Below are 21,700 nucleotides of genomic sequence, written 5' to 3' on the forward strand. Positions count from 1 at the left end.
AGACATGGTACAAGTCATCAAGCAAAAACAATATACCAAATATCTTAAAGACTTAAAGGGTTACGAAAACACTCTAACATACAGTAAAATGTCTTAACCTCAAATTTTGCTTCTTGGGAAGGGGTTATGGTGAATAGAAATTGAAAAATTAAATCAGTGGAATGAAGCAATTTCATGGCAATTGATGGAAGCATTTTTTAGTTATACCGTAGTGTAGCCCAGGTATTTTGTTTAGTCCTGAAATGGAATATCTCCACATTTTCATATGAACAAGTCCCATAATTTGAAAATCATCTTTCAAAATAAAAAAAGGAAGAACACCAATAGAAAAAACAATTCATATATAAAAGTTAAATGTTTTTATACTCTGCCAGAAGGAGTGGCAAGGTATTATGTGACACCCTACTGACCTCCAAAAAGTAGTGTGTCCATCGACCCCAATGGTTCCAGATGATAACTTGAAATAGATCAATGGATCAATCATGCCAAGTTTACATCCTGTCTGTCTAGTAGTTTCAGAGGAGAAGATTTTGAAATTTTTTCCATGACAACAAGATGGATGCCAAGTGATGGCATAAGCTCACTTGGCCTTTTGCAAGGTGAGCTACAAAATAGAAGTGCTGATAGCACTGGCAGTTTTTGATTCTTGTGAAAATTGTAGCATGAACAAAATTTCAAAGATTACATGATGTTAAATAAAATTGTGATCATACATTACATTTTAAATACTATTAAGAACAGTCTTTTAAAATAAACTGAAAGTCGATCCATACTACTGAACCAACTTCACACATTTACAAATTTTATTCCATTTCACATTTTTCTTCATTTTTAAATCCATCCAAAAGTTAACCTGCATTTACATTCAAAAGCTTTATAAATAGAGTATTTATCCTACTTTATAATTATTCTTAAATAAAACCAACATCAGCTTAAGAAATATTTTCTATAACACAAGGTTTTCGAAAACTAGACACTTTTATAAATTCGAATTTTCCTGCCAATTTTACTTGGTTAAAATCAATGCTTTTTACTTCCTGTTTATAAAAGGTAAAATATTAATGACAAGATTGAGAATTTGACTTAAAAGTGTGTGGAAATGAAAATACTTAATACATTTTATGCTTCCAGACATATCACTGCAAGAAATAAATTCCCTAAACGCAAATTTATTACTACATGTCTTTCAAGGCCAAAACGGAGTCCCTCAAATCTTGGGTTAATAAGAAGACTAGATCTTAATTTTTATTTGCAGAAAAAACAGAATATTACTGAGCTGATTAATTGCACGAAACATATTTACTGGTTATAAAAGAGGTGTTGAATGATATAAAAGGAATTACATTTGGACTATATTTTTGTGTAATGTTCAGAAATAGTAGGGAAGTTCCATTGAAGGACCGGTGACAAAAAGTATTTTGATCCCAATTATAAAAAAATCAACAAGAAGCTTACATTACTTAAACCTTTACGAAAAATTGTATGATAATCTGTGGAAGTGCTTTTGAGTTAAAGTCTGAAAATGGGAAAGCTTCCTTTTATTTTGAATAAGGCCCTATAAATTCAATGCAATTGTTTAATAAAAATTAATAAGAGCGTTAACATTTATTAAAATATCACCCACCAGTTTCGAAAAGGGTTTTTTGTGGTTGTTTTGAACAACAGACAAATAGTCCCATCTAAAAAGAAAGGCATATGATATGTTTGTTTGCATGGGACTTTAGCCATGTTTTTATATTGTGCTTGCTCACAGATGCAGTAGCCCGCAAGTTATCAACTCACCTGACACATAATATGGGCTTGATCCAATCAGTCGTACTTAATACCTTATTGCCATGAGCTTCAGAGAGAAGCAGTGATTACCAGTTTTATAGTCTATGATACAACTTGGCTGGGGATCCAATACCAAAATCCTGAACTGAAGGCAGAAGGTTTCAAGAAAGTCGAGGAATTCAGATAAAGGAGGGGTTGAAGACAGACAGACACACTGAAACTTTAAAACCCTGCAGCACTTCTTCCAGGGATATAATAATTTAATCTTTCAGATCTTTCAGAAGCAGATTTCAGTTGCTTTATAGGACATCTCGACAAACATACAGACCTTGGTATATCACATGTGAGTCAAAAGAAAAGCACATAAAATCAATGTCTCCACTTATGGCAGAGAAAATTACACTCAGTATGCTGCAAAACTTTTTATTATGCATGATCAGAAAGATGAATCATCATTTAATGAAATCTACACTAGCAACCAACAAAAGCAGAAACAAATTACACCTCTTCAACACAGTAATTACATAATAAAATATAAATGCAGATTAGTTTTATAACCTTATACTCTGCAACCAAGTAGAACAAAAAGTCATATCAGAACATAAGGATTTAATGGTTTAATCATTTGTTATGGATTATATATAACTCATAGAAGATGGATGCACCTTTCTAGATTACAAATTTTATAGGTTTTCATGAAGAACCTGTTTCTACTAAAAAAATGCAAATACCGTATAGCATTAAAAAAATGTAAATTTTAAAATAAATTTATCCGCTGATATGTTTTGCAGAATTTATTTACAGAAGTTAACATTTTGTTGTAACAATGTTTTGAGATGCACAGGTTTTGACCACTTAAAGCTAAAAATCTCTACCATTTATTACTTTTGAACATCTACTAGGTCTCCCAAATTATCAGCTACTGAGTTGTTCAACTTTACTAAAACACGTTAACTAAAAAATACATGAAGTATTTAGATTTCATTGAGTAATACTGATCAATTTAAAAAGGCCACACTATATCAGCCCATTAAATGGAACCTAGACCCCAAAACTTCTAATGACAGAAATATAACTTGTGAATTCTGAATAAAAAAATAGAATATCTAGATAGAGTGAGTGTTTATCATTTAGAATGGAGTAGATATAGGTCTCCCAAAATCCACTGATGTATGTTGACTCACAGAAATTAATTTTCTAAGTACTGTAAATATTCCTTAAAAATGACAGCATTGGAAGTGCTGGTGGCAGTCATAATGACACTTGTCCGTAGTCTCTACTGGTGGCTACAGATACACTACTGATTGCATATCTTATATGCAAATTACTACTAACAAGTCTTTAAGAATTACAGAAAAAAATACAGAAGCCATATGTTTTCATTATGATTCAATTCTAAAATACACTTTCATTGGAGTATATCTTACCATGATAGGTCAAAAGAAAATCTAGTATCATGTTGCGTTAATCAATACACATCTCTAGAAATCTGCTATCTGACATGACCAGAAATAAATTTAAAGTTATCTCCCTTGAATTTGAAATTAACTTGTTTGTGTAACAAATCAAAACAGAAGCTTAAACTTAACAAACAATGAGACTGGAATGAATTAATCAAACATAACTATCCATGCATAAAAATTCTGCTATTTCCAGTTGTTAAACAACACCATACTATGGGTAAAATTATACGTGGGGTGACAACAAAATCTACATCAATACACTGATAAAGTGAACACTAAAATGCATTCAAATTATTTCTTAGCACAATTGAAACAAATTATCAAAATACTGCAAATAAAATTATCATTGCAACATTCCATTATTTCTAAGAAAATGGGCCCACTCCAGATATTCAAATTTACCCTGGAACAAAAAGAAAAATTTAAAACAAATTTGGTCTTTACATGTTGAAAAGACCGTCACATACTTCATCTTGGATTTCTTAAATGTATAAGCCAATCGCTGCCAAAAGAACTTAAAAAGTTACTATAATGTAGCTCAAGTATTTGTTAGCTTATTTAGCAGATGAAAAACCAAGTGGAAGATATCTTTACTGGCTTAGCCCTTTATGAGAACGTGTACCGGTAAGTCTTCCTAATTTATAAGATACTCTTGAAATGAAATCAGTAATGAAAGCTTGGATTTCTTAAATAGCTATAAAACTTTAAAACCTTTGCAGCTTTTTCTACACTTAAGGAGGTAGATCTGGGGTTGCAAATCATTGGAACGCTTGTTTTCAGCATTTTACATCAATCTCGTATAAGTATCAAAGTAACTTGGACCGATTTCATTCTGATTCAAATGAGAGCTTGACAGGGGTTGGTGAAATTGAATGTGATACAAACATATCACTGATTTCAAGAGTTATATCTTACCCTAGGTCTACCTCCTTAACCACTTACCAAAATAACTATCATATATTGGTTATGTTGGTATTGTTCATAAGATATAAGATGGTATTTTGCTAGCATAAGAACCCATGCCTAAGTATGCTTATTATAGAAACCTTTAAAAGCATTGTATGTTAAATGCAGAGATTTGGAACTACTACCTACTGGTATTAGGGTTGAAATGAAAATAATAAAAGTTGTAATACATTTCGGTATTCTTTCCTTAAAGTACTGAATTAATGATTCAATATGAATTTTGGCTTAATATGGGCCCTTACATATTTTATTGTTAATAAGAAAACCAAAAAACTTTGAATAATGGATCAAAACAGGATGTAAGGAAGACTTAAATAACTGGTTTTTAGCAGACATTTACAACATAGCTGTGGTCCATCCTACAAAAAAAAAGCTTCAGTCCACAATTGGTTTCAGGAGTTTAGAATATACAATGAACAGTCAATTATGAATTTACAAACTGAAACCAATCAGTGTAAAAACCATTTGTGACAAGAACCAAGGATATCTAATGCTATCTATCTGGGTGGGTAACATGCATAGATAATACAATGTAAGGTAAAATATAGTTCAATAACCATTAACTTTACCTGAGGGATAGTAATAAACTATACTAAAACAGATCAGATGCACATTGTTTCAACAATATTGGAAAATAATAGGATTTAACAGAAAACATTAATCCATATGAACATCAAACTGACTCACTTGTAAAATTATCAAAGACTTTAGAAAAAAATATGCTTCTAAATGTATGTCATGTCATGTCATGATTTTTCTACATGTATAAAATAATACTAAAATTTAAGAAATTATTGAATGCATTCCTTGTAATCCACTAGGTTCAGTTCAGAATGTGATTCAAAGTTTAATAATATCACATTTATCACATTTTAAATGCTAAATTGTAGGTAAACCAAGTTGCATCTTGTGCAATAATTTCTTAATATACAGTAGTAACTAGGAGTTCCATGACATTCTGAACTTTAATGAAAACTGATAATATTAATAGTTCATGCCATGCACATGAAAAATTTAGCAGAAAAATTCAAATGCTGGTATGAAAGTTTCTGATAAAGAGATAGCACTTATACAATTCATAGTAGCACTTCTAACATCCTATATGTCACACTAAAACAAGTCAGAAATATACATTGTATAAACATACATTTGCATTATATACCTCTTGTTAACTACACCAGAATTGGTAACGTATATAGACTCAGGCCTTTTACCATGTAGTAATTGACAGAGGTGTGCCCGCATGAATCTACTCTGGTTTAAGTACAATCTAAAATAATGATCAACCAGTAAAATATTTTTACAATGATGCCTTAATGATTTTTTTACATGAATTATCTCATTTTTATCTTTTTTAAGGTTTGTATTGTCTAATTAAATTTTAAACAGTATGTACATGTAGTTATTTACCACTTGCTATGTAATCTGAACACTTTACCAAGGACTTTGGAGTTACTTTTCATTACCTGGTACATTCTTACTTTCACCCATTCAGACTTGAAGAACTATAATTTTGACTTGCCTGACCGAATAGTATATTTTAACTTTTTTTTCCCTCTATATCTTGAAAAGGAAAATGTGATGATTTCTGCCACCCAGATATAATTTTGTTTGACATTGCCCTCAGTCAGCCTGGTGACTACTTCTACTTCCTGTTAGACTGGCACAGTATTGTTGCATATTAAAGACCAATAATAAAATACAAATTAGATATTCAACTGTACTATATAATAGAAAGTAACCTGCTTTTATCCTTAGTTACCCCAGAAACTACTGGGATTATAATAAATGTGTATATCTTAAGCTAACATATTATCCTTAGCCTTATTGCAACAAAGCCCTTCAAATAGGATATAATTCTGCATCTGTTAACAACACTTAACTACACACATATTCCTGTCAGGAAGTAAAACACAATTATAACAATCAATAAATTAATACTGATTCATACCTGAACAGATCAAGTCAATTAGTTTTGATACTACTGAGCTGACAGTTGATTTTTTAAGGCTTTTCACAATACTTTTTATCCTGAGTCATGTGACAAGACTGACAAGCCCTATTTGACATTCCAAACTGATTCACTCAAAAACATCCAGCTATGATGTACTAAAAACTAGTAGAATTTAAAAAAAAAAAGAAAAAAGAAAAAGACTGTGATCACCCAATCTTTAATCAATGATCTTAATTATATTTGATAAGATTATCTAAAATATGAAAACATTATTGAAAAAAACTGATTTGGTCTACATAAAAAAGTTATTTTTTACCAGACTACTACTTTTAAAACATATGATGTCAATGTCACACAACATTTCCTTTTAACTTAATTAAAATTTATAAATTGCATTTAACACAAATGCCCTATCATTCAAAAACATGTCAACAGAAGAAATAACCTGACAGGAATTATACACAATCACTTAGTTAAATTCTAAATCTATAATATTAACAACAATTGATATAAAAACAGATCATATATTAGTAGTGGATGTTGCCTCATTGCTATTTTTGTCCTCTGTATTGCTGTTATCTGTCGTTTCATCTTCCTCATCTTCATCCTCTTCTTCCATCAACTGTTTAGCCAACTTTACTGCTTGGAATTCATTATAATGCAACTTCCTCTTTTGTTCAAATAATTTACGCTTTGCTGAAATAAACAAAAATGTCAACATGTATTTCATATTTTAACAATAAAACTTGCCATTAGTTTTTAGGAAACAATTATTCCCTGTGTTTTATATTTACCATAACAATACATGTATATAGAACTTTCCATTATAATCCATTTTTATCTTCTATAACCTTTCAAAATTTCAAAACATTACCAGCTATTTCTTTACACAGTTTAACACAACATATTCATACTTTTGTTACTTTGTATGTGTGATTTTAGTTACTTTATATTCTTTGTTCTGTATATCTGTTTTCAATGTCTGGTCTTTGTCCCTGGATTACATTCTTTTGATTACTGCTATAACCCTGGTTCTCTTGATTATTCATTCAAAGTGCAAGGGGTGTCAACTGTGACACAGTATGAACTAGAGATATAAATACAGTTAATATGAAATAAAAACATTATTTTATTGTATGAGTTGTCAAAGTCATTCACAGATAGAAGTTTGAAAAGATAACAAGTGATCCACACATGTTTTGTTTGTTTTCTCAATTATCATTTATCAACCCATAAAATCAACATGGTCTTCAAAAGTGGGCAAATGACATGGTATCCTGGTACTTAAAACTTCTATTTCTACTACTTTAATTAAAAGCCATTAGCACAATGTGACCAGACTAGCAAAACAGGTTTTCAAATACCCCTGTTAGCACTTAAGTCATTTCTGCATATGCACAGAATTTTTTTCCATTCCCATCTGACAGAAATTACTTTCAGTGATCTCAAAGGTCAAAGGTTAAACTCATAGTAGACTTAGCTCTGACGAAAGCAGTATTTACCCTCAAATTTCTTCACTGACTTATGATATCAAGAGAATTTTTATATCTTGTGAAAAGTTTTTTCAACTATAAATACTGTTAGCATACACCATCCCAACCACATATTTTGATGCTTACTTGAACATTTTAATGTTACAGTGAAAAACCATTCAATGACAGAATCAGGTGATACATAGTATGAATATTAAAAATCCAATTATTTGAACTTGAGTTCAAAGGTCAAGGTTATTTAGAAGTCATGAATGTATGCAACACATTGTCTCATGGTGATACACCCATGTGCCAAATATGGTTTGACTATGTAAAAGAACAAAGAATTTATGGCCTGGACACTAATCTGCACAGACAGACAGACAGACAACCAGCCAGCTATACCTGTATGTACTACCTACCTCTTTCTTCCTCTGTTTCATCTATTTCCTCTTCAGAGGACGACTCATTCTCCTCTGCCAACTGAGCTTTGGCTTTGCTATCTTCAACTTTCTGTAACCTGTAAACAGAATTGAACCGTGCCTTTATAAATAATATAATGAGTCAAATAAGAAGACTGCACACTGACAGGAGTAGTAGGAGCTGAAAACTGCAGACTAAATTACTGGTACATTTTATCACCAAGACAAAGCTGTATTGATACTTCTACCGAGTAATGTCAAGTATATTACAATTTTGTTTACATGTAGTAACTTGCGAACAGTGAACTGAATAATGCAGGTGTTTATAACATTGTTGGACCAAGGTCTGAGGACCTAAATTTCTGACCTAAGACCTTTGAAATATCATGTACCTAGGTTCTGGACTTTAAACCAATGTCACTGAAACTTTTTTTTTCTTCAAGAAAAGTATCGATATAAAACTTTGAGAGGTCCAGGGCTTTCTACTCTTCAAGTAAGTCTGAATCTCTGGTAATGCATCCTATATCTGTATTCTTAATATGCATCAAGAAAAGCAAAAAGATTCTTCACTTCAACTAAAAAATAGGAATTAATGAAACCTTCAATGATACCATGCTATGTCATGGTGAAAAAAGGGGATAGCAAAATGTTCTTAATGGCCTAACACAAAATTTTACCTTTTGGATTTGCTGAAAATTTACCTTTAACCAGGGGCTGCTCTAGCCTCCAAAATTCTGTCGCCAGAAAAATCGCCAGCTGCCATTTTTTGTCGCCAGTTTTCAGAAATTAGAGCCAAAGGTTGCCAAAAAAAAAATTATACATTTTTTTTTTTAAAAAAGACAGTAAAATTCCACAGATGAATTATCTTTGTCAATTCATCAAAATAACCTCTCCATTCATGACATTCATTTTTTGTTGCCAGTTTCCAAAAATTAGAGCCAAAGGGTGCCAAAAAAAATTATATTTTTTTTAAAAAAAAAAAAGACAGTATAATTCCACAGATGAATTATCTTTGTCAATTCATCAAAATAACCTCTCCATTCATGACGTGTAAACATGTACCCAAGATTCACTCTTGATGCATGTATAAAGCAGGTTTTTTGCTCTAATCTGTCACTTTCATATGCATAAAATAAAAAGTACTACTCCAGAAACAGGTATTTTACTTCTATCAAAGACTTTATATTACTATTCTCATATAGTCAATGATTTTAAAACATGTTCATCTTTGTCATTTATGGGCTAATATATCTAATTCAATATAATTTTTATTTTTTTTATTTTTAACAAACTTGATTCTTTTTCTCAAGGGCTAAAATTTCTATTAACTACATTTTGTACCATGGACCATGAACTCTGTCCCTGTTTAATTATCTTGATATCTGAATAGCATTTCTTTAATTAGATTTTGGGAATTCCCATTCAATTTGTTTCTTTCATTTTGAAGTATTTAGACACTTCCTGATGGGATAATCATTGTTAATTGGAAATAATTTATTCTGTTGTTAGGTAAGTCTGTTTCTGAATGTATTACATGGTTAAACTGGGCTGTGAAACTTGTGTGTAGCCACGTGCACATGGCCTTAATTGTGTTTACCTTTGACCAGATGAGAGTTTTGATTGGCTCAATAATATATTTACATTTGATTGACACCTCCCATGAATATATTTGCCTGGTCTAATTACCTTTAATTGCATTCAGTCGTAAATTGGTCATAGTCAATTAATTCAGACCAGGTGTCAACATAAAATTAGTCTATTAGAGAGAATATCCGTTGCTGATAAACTAGCTGTCAATTTTAATATACAAAAACTAGGCGCCTAGAAAATCGCCAACTGGTTATTTTTGTCCCCAGATAAAATAAAAAATTGCAAATTGCGACATTGGCGAAGCCCAGCGTGACCCCTGCTTTAACTGTATTTTATAATTCTTAACAACTTAGCACAGTTTAAAAAAAAACCTTGAATCCTTTCTCAAGTTATCATCTGGAAACTGCCTGGGGACAGACAGACATGTAACTTTTTAGAAGGTATCACATAATACCTTGCAACTTTTTTGGTGAGGTTTAAAAAGGCGCCTGTGATGATTATTAAACATTATTAGCCATAAAACGGTCATTTTTGCAACTCTGTCTAAGGTCTTTAAATTCTAATACATACATGTGTATAACCAGTCAAATGTAATCTATCTCATTATTTCATGTCATGAATTATGACAACAAATTTTCTACATTTTCAAAAGTTTTTGTCATGTTTGTAAGTAACAAAGTAACAAATAGTGATAAGCACAAGTAAATATATACATGTAAATGCACATGTACAAAAAACAAAAAAAAAACATTCCTCAAAATTTCAATTTGTCTTCTAAGTATCCAACCATGAGCAGATAATAAAATCAATATTCCATATTATTAGGAAATAATTGCGACCAGAATGAAATACATATCCTCTAAAAATTGAATATTTACATGTATGTACTTGCATTATTAAAAATAAATAGTGAAAGAGTTCCAACCCACTCATTATGTTAATCTGTACTCTTACTTTATTTGAAAAGACATCATTTCACAATCGACTGCCATGCTGATTTTATCTTTGACATTTGAACTCTCTCTTGAGAGGGATTTATTCATACACTACTATACCTTGAAGCTATAGACTCAGGGTCTATACCGGGTTCCTCAGACACACTGTGTCGTCTATTGCCTTCATCGTCATCATCTTCTGCGTCTGATAATTTACTGTATGGTGTTTTTGGTTCATCTATTTTCATGTGACCATAGTCTTTGCCTGGAGGGTGATGTGTAGCCATAATGTTCATCTCATCCCATTGCATTTCTTTGTTGTTATGACTGATAATATATATTGTACATTAAAATATCAATAGAAAAATGTTGTCTATACTTTAACAGGTTGTAAATTCACTTAGTTCAGTAACTAAGCAGACTACTGAAGTTTTCAAACTGAACAACCATTAACTGATCACCAAGAAATGTGGCATGAATGGTGATTATTTATTGTTAACATTATACTCCTGGCCCAGGAGTAAAATGTTAATTATATATATTGAATAATATAAGGAATGTGAAACCTTAAACACTCTCTTAGAAATATATGAATTCAAAGATGTAAGTGCTTTCCTAAATTTTGTTAGCCCTGTTATTATTAACTTCCAAATTGGTAAAATGTGTCATGATATACAGATTTTATAGTCCTTATGCATTCTCCTATTGTCATGGTCTGAAATGTCTTTGGGTTGAATTGTCCCATCTTGTTTACATCATTTTTGTAAACATTTGGGGGCCATGTTTTGACCATCCCTATCTTAGAAAACGCTCAGATTCCATTTATGCTTGATCATCGAAGCTAGTTTATGTTTCTTCGACTGGTGTGGTCCACAACACATTTACCAAGTATGAAAATGAAGCTGCCATTATACTGTTTTCAAGCTCCCAATTTTACATGCACAAACCGGACTTCTCCTGTTCATAAGTATGAAGAGCCCAGTTGGTAATACAGCCATATGCTCTCTCTTTGGATGCGTATAAATGACTATAAGAGTATTTTGTGCCCATGTACATACATTCATACAATGTACATGTACAGATTTATATTACTTATGAATAAAAAAAATTCTTATTAAGCATTCTGTATTTTAAAGTAATCTTACCACAAAAATAGTTCTGTTAAGCCTAAACATGTTACATCCGTTTCTGCCAATCCTTCCAACCTAATTTTTATGCCTACACGTAAGTTTTATGGCTATTTTTTGCCAAGCACTGTTAAATGTTACGTATTAGATTTGCAATTTTTAGTAAGTACTGTAATCAGTATAATATTGAGTCTAATTAATATCACAAACAAGATTAACTTTCCCACAGTATCATACAATTATAACACAGCTGCATAGCCGCATAGGCACAGACCACCAGTAGTTTTTGTTTAGTTACTATCTAATTATTAAAGATATTAAGTAATTTTACACCTGTTATAATTTAGTTAAGCTGACACTATATGTTTTGAGAGAGAGCGAGCGAACTTGTTTATCCTGAGTAAAAAACATTTAACTGCCATGATACAGTATGTCCAGTGAGACCACAGTATACACCTACAGGATAACCTTCCCACATTAGAGGTGGGGGAGGGACTCCCACAAAATAAATGAAAACTTAAGAAATGAAAGATTTGTGGGATTTCTATGGTTAAACTACAACTTCCTGAGAAAAATATTATTAAAATAATTTTATTTACACATAAAAAATTTGCTTTTACATAAAAAGGTCCCACATGAGAGTGTCAAAGAGAATTTCCAACATTTTATGTTCAAAAGGTTAACAGATAACAGCCAGTCAGTGTGTATATACATTGTTTATGTACTGTAACTGAATGTTGTGACTTTAATAAATAATAAATTGCATCTTGCATCCATCACAAAGACACTTAAATATTTCTATTAATCATTTTAGATGCTTTTACCAGCCATTGATAGAAACAAGTGTCTGTGACCTGTCACTGTACATCACCAAAAAAAATGAAACTTAATTAAGGGCTAGGGCTGAACATTAAAAATTGAGCAACTGAATGTTTTAAACCAGAATGAAATGTTACAATACACATATTTTTATAAACCAGAACTTGACAAAAAGACATTTCAAACCATGAAAACCCATGCTTCCTTATGAGTGCTGGACATTTCAGACTATAAAAATTAGAATGCATTAGGGCAATTAAAACCATACTGGTCAAGAAGTATTTCTCGCCAACCAATTTTTCGTCTTCTCCTCACAGTGAAACAAGTTCATGCCTAAATTTAAAAAAAAAAAAAAAAAATCTACAATGTAACAGATTGCTGATATATTGCTCTCAAAAATGTGCTATCATACAACGAGTTTCATTGAGGAAATTCCCACCAATCTGCTCAACATAATTCTATTCCTAGAATAAAATTATGTGGAGCAGATTTGCAAGAATAGACCGTAATTTACACTTGTGGATGCCATGGCATTGGCAAAAATAATATATTTTCCTGTTGTTTTTGTACTGAATTCTCCTTAAAGATTAATGAGGTCACAATTTAAAATTACATTGTTTCGTTCAAGTCAAAAGTTATTCAGAGACAAATTTGGGGTCATTAGGAGCAAAATGACAAATGTGCGTTCATATATTGCTTCTGTCTTGAAAATAGCAAGATCTACTCTCTGGTCAGTAATCATTCATAACAAATTTTACTGTTTTGGAAATGGGACGTAAATAATAACAGGGCTGACGAAAATTATGACCGGTGGTTGAATTTATATTTATTCGGGAGCGTTTATGGTATCACCTTCGTTACAATTACTTTTTCATAACCGAGAATTAAAAAGTCAACTTCATATTTTCAATTTCATACAAAAAAGAAACCAATTAAGTATCTTGCTAAAATCAGAGCTACGTCTAGACGAATAAATGCTACCGTACTGAGGATGATCCGGTTTATCAAAGCTAGACGAGGCCTTGAGAATGCCTTTCGGCTTCTTGACATCTGAAGCCATTTTCAGAACTTTGAAGACGATGCAGGTGCGCACTGAATATCGATTCTAAAAAAGTAAAGTTAAAAACTATTTTGATGACAACGCTACAATAATATTTTTGTTAAAATATATCTCATATATTGATGACAAACATTTATATAATTTCTTCTACGCATCCTAAAAACTCCGCAGATATCAACTTCCTGTTTTGATGAATATTACAGCTCATGGAAACAGGAGTTTGGAATTCTCAAACTTTTACGTGACTTTTGAACTAAAATCAGACTTCCGAACGGTATTTTGTGAAACACCATGCTGTCACATTGGGGGGGGGGGGGGGGGTCGTGTGAATTTGAGTTTCGTGTACTCACATATGGACATATATTCCACCAAAAAGTAAGTGACACATTAAGGTGAATACAAATGAACCTAAAAATCGTAGTTTGATATAATTCCAAACCTTCTACAAAAAACACCAAACTATTTAAAATTTTCTCCATTGTGTTTTTGTTTTCCAGTCGTTCCGGCCCCAAGTCGATCCGGCCTCATTTTAAAAGTCATTTCGTCCCCAAAATAAAAATATTTAATTTTACCAATTTTACCAATTGGTCAATGAATTTAGATAAATTATTTGAGATTTTACCGAAGTCGCATATTTTTTATAAAGATTAGTCAACAAATGTGTATTCATAATGTTTCCGTCAAGAACCATAGACATTGTTTTTTTAATGTTTTATCACATTATTTCATAATTAAGAGCATTAATAAAGATTAAGAGAGTAATCAGATATAGTGATTAATTAGTTACTTATGCACTGCTAATTATAAATGATTTTATTAATTAACTGATGATTAAAGAATGTATCAAAAATTGATTGGCGGTAATAATTTTTGATGATTAGTTGATTGGCGGTAATAATTTTTGATGATTTAATTGATTGACGGTAATAGTTTTTGATGATACATTTTGATTAGATTATGTCTTTGATGGTAAATTTCACTTGTTTTTACAATTAGTTTTTATAAAAACATATGCCCGAGAAAAAAAAAACATGTCAGGTCTATATAAATAACAACCGAATCTTTGTTCTTCATTATTTGATTCCAGACAACACCCCAACAGGTCAGCAGCAGACATTGTGCAAGACACCATGCAGGAAGTTATTGCAGACGATGACTCAACTTAGCCAAACCAAGCTATGTAGAGAGAGCTGTAAACAGATATCGCCAGAAACAACGTCCAGCTGAACCAACCACATTAGACATTGCTATGTTTTGTATAGTGCATATATATTACATTGTGATATCATGCTAAATTGTTATCTGTATTGTTAAACTATTATAATAAATATGAAAAATCTTGCCTTGTTTATTGATCATGGAATTTCCAATGCTGGTATAATATATTGAAATTTATGCGGAAGTATGGGTTCATATTCAAAGGCTTTAAGTTTTCCTTGGTGTAAGTTTTTCTGTTGTTGTATTCAGTTCTTTCATGATAATTCAACATCGTCTTGTTTCCAAATGATACATATATATACAATAAAAAACTGGGACCGGAACGACTTGGGCCGGAACGACTTGGGCCGGAACGACTTTGGGCCGGACAGGTTTGGGGCCGGAACGACTTGCATCCATGTTTTTTTTATCAGCAGCTTGCTTATGAACTTCGGCATATTTGTCGCTAAATTAATGTTTTATTTTAGTATATTTTTTCATTTCGAACATGGCAGTTTGTTTTTATTTCAATTGTTTGCTACATTTTCTTGTTTTTATATTTTTATATATCAAAAAATTGATTAGCAAAACGAACGAACATTAATGATATGCATTCATTATTGTTTACAGTGCCGCCATGATGAAAATACAAATATTTTATTAAGCTCGAACACAGTTACAATAATGAAGAATTATGATAAATAAATTAAGTGTTTATCATATACCATGTATTTGTTAATTATAATTTGTCTAAATCATGTGCTGTAGTAAATGAGACGCGAAATTTAAATGGCGAAAAGACGAAAATATCAACATTGAACAGAAATGGTGAGAAGAAAACAACCAAAAGACCGATTTTCAAATTTTTTCAGGAATATCCGATCATCTTTAAAATTGACACAGATTATCATGTGTGCAGATGGAACATATTTTTGAACTTTCTGATTGAAAAAAAAACTGGCTACAAAAAGTCATACAGTGATTGAAAACAACTGAATGTTTACATCACGTGACCTCCATAGGAACATTTTCTATATCACAGATTCAATTTATAAATATATATCAACATTTAAACCGGACATCTTGTCGTAAGAAAATGTGAATTTGACCATCAGAGTTATTTTTATGTACACGAATATTATCCGTATATCAGATTCTTTGAAAACTTTACCGCCATTATTGATCTGGATAAAATCCGAGAGCCATCGAATGGATTGTTTACATCAATATTTACTGCAGTCAGTGTGGGTCTTGTTACGCTAAACTGCACTACATATACCGTATAATTGCAGTCAGTGTGGGTTTCTCCACGCTAAACTGCACCATTTACCATCTACTCAACCAACAGACCGGTGAGTATAAAGATCAAACAACGAATTCTAAAACAATTGATGTCAGTGAGCATATTGCACAAAACAGACATTATGAAAATGATACTGATTAATATATATATAGGAACACAATGAAAACAATCATGCAGATACTTACCATATGCCTATGCTTGATTGCTTTAACATTCCTATGCCTACCAATGCATAAAAGGACATGTACTATAGACACAAATGCAAACTTAACTATCAGTATAGCAAATTGGAGTGAGTGTAGATCCATCTTTCATGCACAAACTATTAAAGCTCACAATACAACTTTGAAATGCAAGCGTCCATCATCATATTTGGTATTCATGCTACTGATTACATCAGGAGATATATAAACAAATCCAGGCCCGATAAAACATCCATGTGGGGTATGTAATAAACCAGTAGCCCAAACCCACAGAGCTCTTGAGTGCGATAATTGCTCTTTCTGGGTGCATATCAAGTGTGGAAGCATTTCAGCAAAAGAGTATAAAATATACCAGGAAAGTAAAAACTTGTATTGGGAATGTCCAGATTGTTTACTCCCTAATGTATCAAACTCGTTCTTCTTAGAATCAGATATCGAAACAACAAACTCATTTCAAATACTTTCTGATACTGATATTACAATTGAGAACAATGAACCAACATTAACAAGTGGCAAAGAAGATAGTATACCCAACTCTTCAAAACAGCAAAATGATGGCATCTGTATCCTTAGCATTGACTGTCGAAGTTTAAGAAGCTCGCAAAAAGGCAACAATTCACTTCAATCGTAGATCAATATAGACCGCATATCATACATGCAACTGAAACACATCTTGACAAAAACATACCGAGCGCAGAAATATTAGACCCTGAATATTATGATATATACCGCAAGGACAGGACTTTTCAACCAGGTCATGAAGGAGGGGGAATAATAAATGCGGTAAGGAAGGACCTCATTTCATCTGGAGAAGCAACCCTTGATACAAATTGCGAGATATCTTGGAACAAGATTCAGATAAAAGGGAATAAACCACTCTATACAGGATGTTACTATAGACAACCAAATAATGATGTAAATGCCTTAAAAGAACTTGATCAATCACTGGGAAGATTAACACATAACCATGACTTACCAAATTTAATACTTACTGGTGATTTCAACCTAAAAGACATACAATGGGAGAATAATACCATCAGAACACCAAACCAGTACACATAAGAGATCAATGAAATGACAATAAATATAATGCAAGAACATGAACTGGAACAATGTAATCGAACACCTACAAGAGGAAACAATGTACTTGACTTAGTTTACACAACAAATAACAACCTTATAAACACCATCACTGTAGAAAGCGGGATTAGCGACCACGACATAGTCTTTGTAAATGTCAAAACAAAGGCAAAGGTTGTGACGAAAAAGCCAAGAAAGACATACATATACTCAAAAGGTGATATACCAAGTATACGATCGAAACTTAAAGATGATATTAGCAAATTTAGAGAAAACTCCAAACATCAGACAATAGACCAATGCTGGGATAGCTTTAAGCAAGTAGTAACATCATTGATGAATGAATTTATACCACAGAAGACATGTAGTACGAGATGGAATGTACCATGGATAACAACTGAGATAAAAAGGGAGATCAGGAAAAAACAAAGACTATACAATAAGGCAAAACACAGCAGAAAAGAACAAGACTGGTCAAACTTTAGGAATTTAAGGAAGATCGTCAATAATAAACTATCCCAAGAACATCAAAAATATCTATCAAATCTACTAGACATAACATCAGAAGTCGATGATACACCACCAAAACAAGGAATCACTAAAAGATTTTGGCGATACATTAAGTCAAAGAAACAGGAAAGCAGTGGAGTAGCAACACTGAACATAGAAGGCAGCATCAAGGAGGACAGCAAATCCAAGGCTGAGGCCTTCAACCACCAATTTCAATCGGTATTTACCAACGAGAATATGGAAACATTCCCACAAACAGAACCCAGTAATTACAACTCTATTGACAACATTATACTAAACGAGACAGGCATCGCAAAACTATTAAAACAGCTCAACATCAACAAAGCCAGTGGACCCGACAACATATCATGTAGATTCTTGAAGGAAACATCAGATGAAATTGCTCCATATCTAAAGACCATTTATGAAAAATCATTAGAACAACAACAAGTACCACACGACTGGAAAACAGCAAATATAACAGCGCTATTTAAAAAGGGCGATAGATCAAAATCCGTAAATTATAGACCAGTATCCTTGACATCCGTACCGTGCAAGATCATGGAGCATATACTATTCAGACATGTCATGAACCATCTAGAGCAAATTAACATCTTGTCAGACTTCCAGCACGGATTCAGGAAAAACAGATCTTGTGAAACACAGCTTATCATCACTGTTGAAGAAATCAGCAAGCATCTGGATAACAAACAACAAGTAGATCTGCTAATATTAGACTTCAGCAAGGCTTTTGATACAGTACCTCATAGAAGACTATTACATAAATTGGACCACTATGGAGTAAGAGGAGATATTCACGGATGGCTTAAGTCTTGGCTTACTACTCGTGATCAAAAAGTACTTGTGGACGGAATCAACATCATGTCCCGTAAAATCTGGAGTGCCACAAGGAACAGTCTTAGGACCACTGATGTTTCTTATCTACATCAACGACATCGGCAATAACATCAAGTCGCCAATAAGACTATTCGCAGATGACAGCCTATTATACCTAGCAGTGTCATCAATGAATCACTGTCATCAGTTACAACAGGACCTCACCACCATGGTCGATTGGACTAAGACCTGGCAGATAATATTTAATCCATCAAAATATTATGTCCTTCGGATAACAACAGGAAGGCAACCAATCATATATGACTACAATATGGAAGGACACATACTTGAGACAGTACACCGTAATCCATACCTAGGAGTAGAATTTACAAGTACATTATCTTGGGATACCCACATAAGTAACATCGTAGCGAAGGCAAATAAGACGCTTGGGTTCCTACGAAAAAACCTAGGAAGCTGTCCAACATTTATCAAAAGACAAGCCTACATAAGCCTAGTAAGACCAACCCTTGAATATAGCAGTAGTGTATGGGATCCTTTCCTCCAGAAGCACATCTATCTGCTGGAGATGATACAACGACGAGCAGCCAGATTCATCGGCCATCAATATTCACGAGATCCAGGGACAGTAACAACACTCCTAGAAGACCTGAAATTACCAGCACTTCAGGATAGACGACGAACATCACGTCTACTACTATTTTACAAAATCGTACATCAAATAGTAGCAATACCGATACCGGTACCGGATTACATTCAACAACCAACTAGAACGACCAGACAGTTTCACCAAAGGCGTTTCATTAGACTAGGCTCTACTAGTGAGCAGAGAAAAAACAGCTTCTTTGTTCGAACACTCATAGACTGGAACGCCTTACCAGCACAACTGATCGACCAGGAGGACTATAAGGCATTTAAGACCAGCCTCATATCCTATGTCCAGAATCCGTAGAGAGCTAGCCATGTTTTTATCTGCACTTCACCTTTCACATGTAAATATTGTAAAGCACCTTTTTGGATGACGTACACTAGTTTTTTCTCCATTCGTGTGATGAGTCGGACAGGCTCTTTACGGATTACCAATGTAGATGTAGAGTGCAGTTCTAATTACAGGAGATATGGTACATAAGAAACTTTCTTAAGCCTTACATGTGTACTGTATACATGTTCCATTGTCCATACAAACATTTGAAGAGTTGTCGTTGAGTCAATGACTGTTGAATTTCATTTAAATGAAACAGTCTATGATACAAACTTGTTGAATATGTTGAGGGTAACACATACAAAACCTTACAAGAATCTGTTATTTGTGTATACAGTACCCCATATTTCATTTTTGAAAACAAAAATAAATTCATGTACAAGGTCAAGGAAACTCCAGTGAAACAAGTATTGCTGAACAGTTGACCAAGAGCAATCAAAAGCAATATTTAATGTTCCAATGTATTGTACATGTAAGTCATATGAGAACATTTCATACATAACTTGAAGTAAACTACATGAGTTTTTTGGTTTGGAAATTAATCTAAACATTAATATATACATTTGTATGACCTTGTATATGACACAATTTTCAATTTTTTAAGAAGTTTATCGTGCTATTTTTTTTTACTTTTTTAATAGATCCACAAATACAAGCTGTTGACTTACATTGTATATCAGTAACTAAGGATAAGGAACTAGTTTGATCAGTCATCAGATTTCTTTTGCACAGTATGTTGTCATGAACATGTACAATTATACCATAGTCATCACAGTATGTAAAAGTCTATCCATGTTGATTTTCAGTATCTCTTTCCATATTATAAGGAAATATGTTTTGATATTTTCCAGAAAATTTTGGATGCAGCCGTCATGTTCACCTACCAATGATACAAGTTACCAGACAAGTCATACATAACAGGAAGCTCTGTTCAAATGAAGTATGATAATAGATTGTGTAGGTATTTGAGGTTCTGTATACAATATTTTTTTGCCTTTTTTTTTTGAAAAAAAAATTAATATTGATTTAGGGTGTTCCAAAGGTAGGAACCACCTCTTTTGTTGGGAAATGTTGCAAGTAATGTGGAAAATTTTTGCAAAAATGAGGAAATTAATAGCTTGGACCCCCACTTTCAAAGTCTTTTGATTGTTCACTAGAAACTCTCATTAGTCAATTTATTTTAGAAATGTATTTGTATTATTTCTACATGTGTAATATAGATAGATCCCATATGTGTTTATCGCTTAAAATGTAGCACTACAGTTCCCATGACACTTAAGTGAAGGTTGTAACATAGCCATAATATTTTAGCATAATGGGATGTTTTGTTTGAAGAAAAAAAAAATCCAATGAGCCATATAATGTAGGGTTTACTTAAATAGAGGTCTTCTTCAATACAGGATTCATGAATCACAATAACTTTGAATATGAGTATTATGTATATTTATTACTGATTTTTATACTTCCAGGTCATCCATGGCATATATACGACTGAAAAGAATTCATACATGTATAATGTAGATGATTTTCAATGCTGTTCAAATCTCTGCTTGCACTGTAATGAAAGCTGATATGAAGCTGAAGTTTGAAAATAAATATTTTCAAAATCATATTTCTTATGCAAATGTACAAGGTTTAAATATGCTTCAAAAGTAAAAGTTACTTTCATACATGTATACAATAACAGCCATGTATACTTCCTGACAGTACCATCCTGGAATACAACCTAGAATCCCTTGCACTGCAAGCTGTCACTCTATCAACTGAGCTAAAAAAATTACTTCTTTGTTTTCTGTAGATTAGGTTGATTATGGTCTTTTGTAAATAGTTTAACTTTATTTGTTTTTGGGCCTTTTTATAGATTGCTTAATGGTATGTGGTTTGCTCATTATTGATATCCATGTGGTGATTTCAGTTGTAGAAGCTTAATCGTTACTTGCTTTGTTTTTTGAATGACTATCTCATTGGCAAACATAAATGGTACAT

The 21,700-nt window shown here is 32.5% G+C and overlaps 1 protein-coding gene and 2 long non-coding RNA genes across 4 annotated transcripts; 2 read left to right on the forward strand and 1 right to left on the reverse strand.

Annotated features, from left to right (window-relative positions):
* Nucleotides 1-2,180: 2,180 nt before the first annotated feature.
* LOC148609584 (protein phosphatase inhibitor 2-like) lies at nt 2,181-13,666 on the reverse strand. 2 transcript variants are annotated; one of them, XM_088540460.1, is made up of 5 exons: nt 13,508-13,639; nt 12,790-12,854; nt 10,696-10,902; nt 8,051-8,148; nt 2,181-6,852 (listed from the first exon to the last, which is right to left on the reverse strand). In XM_088540460.1, the coding sequence occupies exons 3-5, from the start codon at nt 10,884-10,886 to the stop codon at nt 6,677-6,679; spliced, it is 465 nt and encodes a 154-aa protein (XP_088396586.1). In that variant the 5' UTR covers nt 10,887-10,902; nt 12,790-12,854; nt 13,508-13,639; the 3' UTR covers nt 2,181-6,676. The 2 variants fall into 2 exon arrangements, with proteins under 2 accessions (XP_088396586.1, XP_088396585.1); XM_088540459.1 differs by lacking the exon at nt 12,790-12,854 and having other exon boundaries at nt 13,508-13,666.
* Nucleotides 9,182-14,921, forward strand: LOC148609585 (uncharacterized). The gene is made up of 2 exons (XR_015914431.1): nt 9,182-9,559; nt 14,669-14,921. It is a non-coding gene; the product is annotated as an uncharacterized LOC148609585 (long non-coding RNA).
* A 527-nt stretch (nt 14,922-15,448) lies between these two features.
* Nucleotides 15,449-21,326, forward strand: LOC148609586 (uncharacterized). The gene is made up of 3 exons (XR_015914430.1): nt 15,449-16,130; nt 20,566-20,671; nt 21,184-21,326. It is a non-coding gene; the product is annotated as an uncharacterized LOC148609586 (long non-coding RNA).
* Nucleotides 21,327-21,700: the final 374 nt, after the last annotated feature.

The sequence above is a fragment of the Perna viridis genome, chromosome 8 (assembly GCF_037379345.1).
Source record: "Perna viridis isolate PV_CMFRI_1.1 ecotype Kerala chromosome 8, ASM3737934v1, whole genome shotgun sequence".
NCBI lineage: Eukaryota > Metazoa > Mollusca > Bivalvia > Mytilida > Mytilidae > Perna > Perna viridis.